Genomic DNA, 9313 nt, shown 5'->3' on the forward strand with positions numbered 1-9313 from the left:
TGTCACATGATGATTTGCACCAGAAACAAAGTTGTTAAAATTATTGAAATGTGACCTCTACTCTGATTCATTATAACCTTTCAAATGGGACTTTACCTCATTGTGCTTAGTTGTATCACGTCCATTTCTCTAGCTTAAACGTTGAACTTTCCTGTTCAAAGAAGGCAGTTGCTAGGACATGATACTTAACATTCTATAAGTAATTTAATTAAATACATTTTTATCAACTATTAAACCACATTTCACTGCTCTTTTTGGTATTTGACTGTGGTTTGAGGTGTTGCCCTTCTTGGCCTGGCTGTGGAACTGTTTTACGTTATTGTTGGATAGGATGTTTACACTCATTCGCTCTTCCTTTTTCATCCCCCTCTCTTTTGCTTACTTGGGAACATAGCCCCTTGTACAGTAAGTTTCTGAGGAAAAATGTAAATGCAGCTGCTCAACTTTTCCCCACAGCGGATACTATTCTGTCCTTCTAAAAAATACTTATATTAAATTACATGTACAAAGTATTATATTATTTTCAGCTATGAATAACTTGACTGACTCTTGAAAGTTCAAATTGAATTATCTGGAAGCTGAGGCCATACAATGTTGATCTACTGTTTGCCCCTCTTCACATGTCTCATAGAAAATCAAATAGAATAACACTCACCTCGAGCATCAAGTAAAGAGATGCATAACTTCCTTTCAGATTATGGTAAATGAACAGACCCGGTCAGGACATTTTCAACAAGGCTATTCTGCTTTTGACATCAATGGGATCTTAACGAGGTCACTGGGTGTTGAACTAAGGTTGCTATAGTATTTTTCTGAAGCTGATCCACTTCTATTTTTAACTTTTATTTGCTTGCTCGCCTCACTTTTCAAAAATGAAATCTGTTAAACAGTATGTTTAAATGGCCGGAAACTGAAAATGTTTTGAGTGCTGCCCTGTGCTTCATATGTCTGATACAATGCTTACCACAAGATGGTGCTGTTCTCTTATAAATGTATTGAATGTACAAAATCCACCACTTGTCTTTCAACTTTGTGTCGTGTTTTTATCAACAAAGTCAGATTTTTGTATTTTGAAGAATTGGAAACGTATTTCAGTGTAAATAAAACAAGATGGCTTGGAGTAAGTCCAAACACACCATTACCAAGTTCACAATGTCTGTTTGTACAGCGTTCTCAAAATGATGGAGCCAGAAGGGATCATAGACACTGTTTTGTTGAGTGAAACACTGTTCTAACCTGCCCTTGAGTTTGTTTTGTGAATGTCAAAATGAAGTCAAAATGAAGCTCAATGGACAGTGTTCCGTGACCCTAGGGCTGTATGAGAACAGGGAAAGGGAGACAGAGGTACAGCAGTTGTCTCAGTCAGGGCTTCAGAACATGACATCTGGAACAGCCTATCAATTATTTGGGATGCTCACTGTTGTCTCTCAACCATAAACTCCCTCTGAAAGTCCGTTTAGTATTTCCTGTGTCACATGGCTCAATGGTACAACACTGAAGTGAAAAAGGCAGTGATGCAGTGGAAGGTGTAAGTAATCCTTCTCACCCCCCCCCTTAAATGATTTAGATGCACTATTGTAAAGTGGCTGTTCCACTGGATGTCATAAGGTGAATTCACCAATTTGTAAGTCGCTCTGGATAAGAGCGTCTGCCAAATGACTTAAATGTAATGTAAATGTAAGGTGTACGACAGCATGGTCGAGTTATTAGATGTTTATTAATATCCCCCGAAAATACTTGTGCTTCCACAATTTTCCTGATTATTTGTTTATTGAGGGCCACATTTAACCGTTCAATTTCAACTCTAAAATGTAAAGTTGCCTGGTCATGGATTTACTTGGTATAAGGGCAACAGTGATGTGTATAACACCGTTTCAGAAGAATTTACTGGTTTACTAATGTTAACATTTCATTGTACAAATCCTTCAAACACAGTTCATGGACGACATCACCAATAGAACTTGTGAAAGATGAAGTGACCACAGAACTCAATTGGTAAGGTCCAGCTATGCCTTGGGCAGCCTACTGCCATAGACATAACATCACACCCAGCATGGTCTATGTAGAGGGGGCTTATAGAGACCAGGAGAGCAGGCTACTCAGAGTCAGTGTTAGTACCAGGGCCAGAGGGCTGAGGGAGAGAATCGTTCCAGCACTGTCTGGGTTGGGGACAGGGTAGCCGTAGCTGGTCCTGCAGTCGTTTTTCACTTCTTCATAAGGGATGGGCAGATCATCTGGGGCCGTACCCTTCAGGCTGTCTCGTACCTGGAAGATAGGAGTTCAGAGTCAGGGAGGGTAACAAAGCACTGGACCAAATAGTGCATGAAATATGCCTGTAATCTCTGTGTATGCAGTGTATTCTGTATTGCATCAGCCCTTTTTTTAAATAGATCTATGGAGGCTTGTGTGTTGATGTCAATCTTGTGGAAACAGTGGTGTTGTGAGTGGTGCTGAGCTGTAGAGGTCAGTGTGTAACTTTTACTGTCGTACTCACACGCTCCACCTCTCTGAACACTCTGAGCAGGTTGTCTCCCAGAGCAGCTTTCACCTCAGCATCTGTCCATCCTCTCCTCAGCAGCTCTGCCACCAGAGCAGGGTACTTAGACACGTCCTCCAGCCCCCCCGGTACCCTGACAGACAGCACAGGTAGAGAGGGGTGTGTGTGTCAAACTGAAGCCAATATTATGCAATTCTTCTGAACTCCTCCCCCAGCAGAATGAGTTTATAAAATATTTTACTACTACTACTCAGACATGACTTTTGATATATTTTTTCATTAATACTACTATATCTACTCAGACATGACTTTACACTTTTTTACTGGTATATTACAATTAGCACCTTTAAGATAATACACTTTGCTCAATCAAGTTCATTGGTGTTTTATTGTAACTAGGTGAATAACTCCTAGGTCAATTCACTCGACTCACCTGCCCACTCCATCATAATCCCCACCAAAACCAATGATACTGTGTCCAGCCACATTCTTTATGTGGTCAAAGTGATCTAGATTGAACATGAAAAGAAAGGTGAATATGCAGGGCAGTCGGAAAGTATTCAGACCCCTTCCCTTTTTCCAATTTCTTTTTACGTTACAGCCTTATTCTAAAACTGATTCAGACTCTTTGCTGTCAGACTCAAAATTGAGCTCATGTGCATCCTGTTTCCATTGATCATCCTTGAGATGTTTCTACAACTGGATTGGAGTCCACCTGTAGTAAATTCAATTGATTGGACATCATTTGGAAGGGCACACACCTGTCTATTTGACAGTGCATGTCAGAGTAAAAACCAAGCCATAAGGTCAAAGGAATTGTCCGTAGTGCTCCGAGACAGGATTGTGTTGAGGCACAGATCTGGCGAAGGGTACCAAAACATTTATGCAGCTATGAAGGTCCCCAAGAATAGAGTGGCCTCCAACATTCTTAACTGAAAGAAGTTTGGAACCACAAAGACTCTTTCTAGAGCTGGCCAAACTGAACAATTGGGGGAGAAGGGCCTTGGTCAGGAGGTGGCCAAGAACCTGATGGTCACTCTGACAGAGCTCCAGAGTTCCTCTGTGAAGATGGGAGAACCATACCAGAAAAGAACCATCTCTGCAGCACTCCACCAATCAGGTCTTTATGGTAGAGTGGCCACACGAAAGCCCACTTGGAATTTGCCAAAAGGCACCTAAAGATTCAGACCATGAAAAACAAGATTCTCTGGTCAGATGAAACCAAGATTGAACTCTTTGGCATGAATTCCAAGTGTCACATCTGGAGGAAACCTGGTACCATCCCTACGGTGAAGCATGGGGGTAGCAGCATCATGCTGTGGAGATGTTTTTCAGCGGCAGGGACTGGGAGACTAGTCAAGATCGAGTCAAAGATGAACGGAGCAAAGTACAGAGAGATCCTTGATGAAAATCTGCTCCAGAGCGCTCAGGACCTCAGACAGGGGCGAAGGTTCACCTTCCAACAGGACAACAACCCTAAGCACACAGGCAAGACAACGCAGGAGTCTCACCACAAGTCTCAATGTCCTTGAATGGCTCAGCCAGAGCCCAGACTTGAACCCGATCGAACATCTCTGGAGAGACCTAAAAATAGCTGTGCAGTGACGCACAGAGCTTGAGAGGATCTGCAGAGAAGAATGAGAAACTCCCCAAGCTGTCCCAAGCTTGTAGCGTCAAGACTCAAGGCTGTAATCGCTGCCAAAGGTGCTTCAACAAAGTACTGAGTGAAGTGTCTGAATATTTATGTAAATGTGATATTTCAGTGTATTTTTTTATACATTTGCAAAAATGTATAAAAACATGTTTTCACTTCGTCGTTATGAGGTATGGTGTGTAGATGGGTGAGAATTATAATTTTTTTTTTTGAATTCAGACTAACACAAAATGAGGAATAGGTCAAGGGGTATGAATACTTTCTGAAGAAACTGTATAATAAAAATTTGAGAGACAAGGTTGGGTGAGTGAGTGAGTGATTGGTGGAGAGTAAAAAGTAATGATAAATATGATGACCCTGACTCAGCTACTCACCTGCCACCTGTGATAGGTTGGCTGTATTGCTGCATGTGACATAGTCGTTGTAAAAGTTCACCATGACAATTCCTCTTTTGTCTTGCTGGTGAGAAAAAAGGACACAGACATATAAACTGTATAATAAGTCAGAACTATAAACTCAAGTCACTAACCATTACAATGAAGAACTGGGCTACCATGTTGGTGTAGTCAGTTGGGCTTTTATGTTCTGTTGTTAACATTTTATGGTGCTATATAGAAATACAATGTTCCTTCATCTGTAGTTTTATGGGCCCTTACCACTGAATAGCTCAAACGTTTCCCGTACTTGTTTGTAAGCTATTGTCAGCATGAGGTATTTCACAATAAATGCTTCTGACGTGAGCTGGGTTTAATAGTGTAATAAAACTTTTTAGTTTGTGTCTGTTTTCCAAGATATTGGAAAGATCTGATGGCTTTTCTAACTTCCTTTTGATATCTTTGTAGTTTTAATATCACTGTAGACATTACCACGTTTTTTTGTTCAGTCTTATTGCTTACTCGTCTTTGCCTCAACCTTCCTCTAAGCCCTTTCTCATCCTCCCCTCTGCCTATATTCCCAGACACCTCCTTTTCACTCTTAAACCCCTTTTCAGTTCCCTGTCTGTTTCCTCAATCCATGTTCTTCCCCTTATCCCCCGTCACATACCCCTCATCCGATCAAGTCCACTCACCACTCAATCTCAGGTCCAATTCCTTTATACACCTCACCCTCCAATCCCATCACTCTACCTGCTCTCCTAGTCCTTCTCCTCTCACTACCCGACTCCCAATACTCTATCCCCTCATCTCTCACCCTTGTCCCCTGACTCACCACCCTCCTCGGGGAAGGGATGAGGTCGAAGGAGAAGGAATGACCAAGTCCCTCATATATATTCTGTAATCCACTATCCCCTTGCCCCTCTCCCCCTTCACTCACCACCTTCTTCAGGACGTCGTCAGGCACGTTCCTCTTGTGTGGGCACACAGCGTAGGCAGAGGAGTGACTGAAGATGACTGGGGCTTTGGACAGGTCTAGAACCTGGTTCATCACGTTCTCTGACACGTGGGCCAAGTCAATCAACATCCCAATGCGGTTCATCTCAAATATCAGTTGCTGTCGGGTGGAGAAAAAAATGAATGTTTCTGCCAGGACTGGGGGAAATGACCCTCTTACTGTGTCACCCTACTGGTGTTATAGAGACAATTCTATGTGATTCATTCAGCCTATCAAACCTAATGATATGGTTTGCAGCTAGGATCAAGAGAATGAACTTGTTTTCATCCAGTGTGTTTTATACAAGTGATATCATACTGCTATAACATAAATGAACATCTAAAGGCAAACTAGAGGAAAATGAGTATTTGTCGGTAACCCAATAGTTTTTGAGGAACTGCTCATTTGACAAAAATATTTACTTGGAATATTGCCTATGTTTTTGACAGAAGCAGAAGTATTAAAAGCCGCACCAAATAGTATCATAGATTTGACCTTTGTTATGAGTGGGGTAATTCCAGTGTGTGTGTGTGTGTGTGTGTGGCTCAGTGTGTGTGTGTGTGTGTGTGTGTGTGTGTGTGGCTCAGTGTGTGGCTCAGTGTGATAGACCAACCTTGCCAAACTCAGACAGTCCATTGTGCTGCGATGGCTGGCTCCCGAATCCACGAGCCAATTATCTGCCCTGAGGGGAAAACACACACACAACCACAGTAAAACACCAGGCCAGCTTCTGGAAGTGATCTTTCCCTTCCACTCTCCTATATCCTGCTAACATTGTATGAATCAGTGAGGGGCTGAGGGATTCACTAGGCTCTGCAGTCTGTCCATGGCCATGGTTTGATTAGCAGGCCCATCTGTTTAGACGCCCCCCCCCCTTCCCCCCAGAATATGACACCTCTGAAACAGGTGGCGACAGGAATCCCGTATTTTCCCCACCACAGAATTTAGTGAAATAGTATTTTATTTGTTGTCTATTAATAAGCAGTTTCAGCTGTTACCTGTTGTGTCTCATTCATTTACATTCGTGTCATTTCTATCTTAGCTGTATGTGCTCTTTGAGAGAGCATCATATGGTGTGTAAAGGGTTGATATGCTTAGGAATCTCAACTATGAAGTACGACAAAAACAATGTTGAGCACCATGTCACTTACTAAGTATAATCTATGGCACCTAGTCCCCAGACCAGGGTGGCCCTGTCGTCAGCAGGGTAGCAGAGCCTACTCACCATGGTGTGTTGCAGCTGTGGGTGAGGGTGAGGTAGCGCACCCCCAGGTGGTACATGGTACGCAGAGTTCCCAGGCTGCTGTCCAAAGAGTGTCCTCCTTCCACCCCGATCAGACTGGCTGTCCTGTTCTGACTAAAGGCATCCACGATATCTGTGGTAAAATAAATACTTGATGATACAGGTGGGTGAATGCAACTGTTATCTATGGTATTTCACAGTTGAGTGTTCCAAAGGGGTTTCATTCTCGTAACCAAATGTATGGCTCCATTCAATCCGTATCACGGATGTTCAGCTCTACAGTGTGATTGAAATTTAAAGGCAATGTTCCCGTGTTGGCGGAGACTGCATTCACGCTAAATGCTGCATATGTTGGCTCAATTGGAAATGACCTTTAGATGTACATTGTGGAATCTATGACACTTTCACTTTACATATTGAGTAAAGCCCTTACTGTATAACTTTTGATTACACTTTTTTGTAGATGACTCTCACCTTTGCTGCTGGAAGCAAACATGAAGGCTTCTGGGTATTTCATGCACATTCTGTGGATGACGTCAATCTGCTCCAGAGTTTGTCTGGCTGCATCTTTGTACTGAGTGTCACATGGTACATATGCTGCCCAGAACTGCAAGTGGACAGAATGTTTTATCAGTTTATTACGTAATACAGAGTTCTCCAACTGGCGGCCTTCTTGTGGTCAATTTGCAGTCTACAAATGATTTGTAATTTTGTTCTGGCCCCCCGACCATCCACTCAAGAAGAAAAATTGACCCGCGGCTGAAGCTAGGGTCCCTGATTTAATACATGTATTATTATCAACCACCCTCACATACACCTTTTTGTACGTCCTTGTCAGTTTGTGTGGGTGCATGCGTGTGTGTACCTGTGCTGCCAGTCGTCCCTCCCTGATCTTGGGGATGTTGGTGTGTGTGTTGTTGAGGGTGTACAGATCCACTTTGTTCAGCTGGTTGTTAAACTTCATCCTCAACTGCCAGGGCAGATCATTATGGCTGTGGAGTCAGAGAGATCAACGCATGATACTATTCATACAGGGCAATCAGTGCTGCTAACACACAGCCATGATTTAACTGTACATTAGGACAGAACCATCTTGAAACGTTAAAAAACAGCCTCCAAAATCTTAGCGAAGCATATACTGTCACGCCTGCTCCCGCTCGCTCCAGAGCACGACGCACTCCATCATTACGCATACCTGCCTCCCCCCCCCGTCACACACATCAGCGATCACCTGGACTCAATCCCCTCTGTCATTACCTCCCCTATATCTGTCTGGTTCCCCTGTTCTGTTCCCCGCTTCTGCATTGATTGTCATACGTCCTTGTTTACCCGTGTGCTGACGCCGTTCCAGTCCTGTTACCTGTCTGTTCCTCATTAAATGTTCAACTCCCCGTACCTGCTTCTCATCTCCAGCGTCAGTCTTTACACATACAATACACACCTTACATTGGCACGTCTTCTGTGTCATTAACATTACAGTGTGAATCAAATATGTCGATGTCATGTATCATAAACGATTCATTTTGGTTTAAACATTCAAAATCACCCATTCTAGGGTCTTGTGAGGAGAGAAAAATGTGTTAGTCACTTACCCATCAATCAGTGGTGTCTCTGACATAAGCCTCAGTGCGTTGTTCATGTGTTCATCCTGTGTCAAGGAGAGCTTGAGAGCACAGGACAGTATCAGCAGAGTCCCCCATACACTACCTCCAGACAACATCTCTTACTCTGTCAAACTACACCCTAGCTAACACACAATCTGATCCAGCCTGACCTGGACTTGTCCTCTCCAACAGCCTCTGGTTCACTACAGCCACTATGGTTTTCTCTCTAACCCTGTTTGTTACTAACTCAAAAAAGTGTATTTTGACATTTCTCAGCCTACACTAAGTTAGTTTGACTTTGGTCTGTCTGGTGCTTCTTCAGATTTCACAGTTCACTGTGTTCCCTCTGAACTCTTCCTCTGTCCCCAAAGTGTCTCTTTGTGGGCCAGGGTCAGAGAGAGTTTGAGAGAGTTTATTATGCCTACTCTGTCATTATCTCTTTGGTTGTAAAGTCAACACATGAAGTTGAGCATATTGGTTAATGTGTAACATTCAGCACAACTCCCTTAAGTTTGAAATCCATAAGCAAGACAACCCCAGTAATGATATAGATGTGAATTAACGTTGGAAAGTGCCCGATGATGGCATGACCACTCAAATAAGAAATGTTCTAAACATGTGTTCTAAATATATGTAGATAGCACCTCATCAACAATATGTGCTGAGGGTCGGAGTTTATCAGGGGTCAGTCAGTGCAAGTTTAATAAGATGAGTTAATCATCTTCTCTACTCGGAGTGGAGTCACTGTTATATGTCCACAAATAGAAATGCATCTATATTTGAGTCACAATACCTGCATATGACAGGCATGATAGAAAAATGACATATTTACCTGATTTGTTTGATATTAATAGTTAACGATTATATACTTAACCAATAGTAAGACATTTCTGTTCTATGAAATGTCTGTGTGAATGGAAAGGAGCCTAACAACCTACAGCTAC

General features: G+C 42.6%; 1 protein-coding gene across 1 annotated transcript; it reads right to left on the minus strand.

The window, feature by feature from the left end:
- Positions 1-1679: 1679 nt before the first annotated feature.
- On the minus strand, positions 1680-8783 carry LOC135547919 (dipeptidase 1-like). Its single transcript, XM_064977131.1, is given in 11 exon segments — positions 1680-2265; positions 2495-2630; positions 2931-3006; positions 4526-4610; positions 5466-5642; positions 6136-6179; positions 6182-6204; positions 6748-6898; positions 7240-7372; positions 7631-7757; positions 8358-8783. Coding segments are annotated over 11 exon segments (1272 nt in total). The 5' UTR covers positions 8486-8783; the 3' UTR covers positions 1680-2073.
- Positions 8784-9313: the final 530 nt, after the last annotated feature.

Source organism: Oncorhynchus masou, chromosome 1, assembly GCF_036934945.1.
Source record: "Oncorhynchus masou masou isolate Uvic2021 chromosome 1, UVic_Omas_1.1, whole genome shotgun sequence".
Taxonomy (NCBI): Eukaryota; Metazoa; Chordata; class Actinopteri; order Salmoniformes; family Salmonidae; genus Oncorhynchus; species Oncorhynchus masou.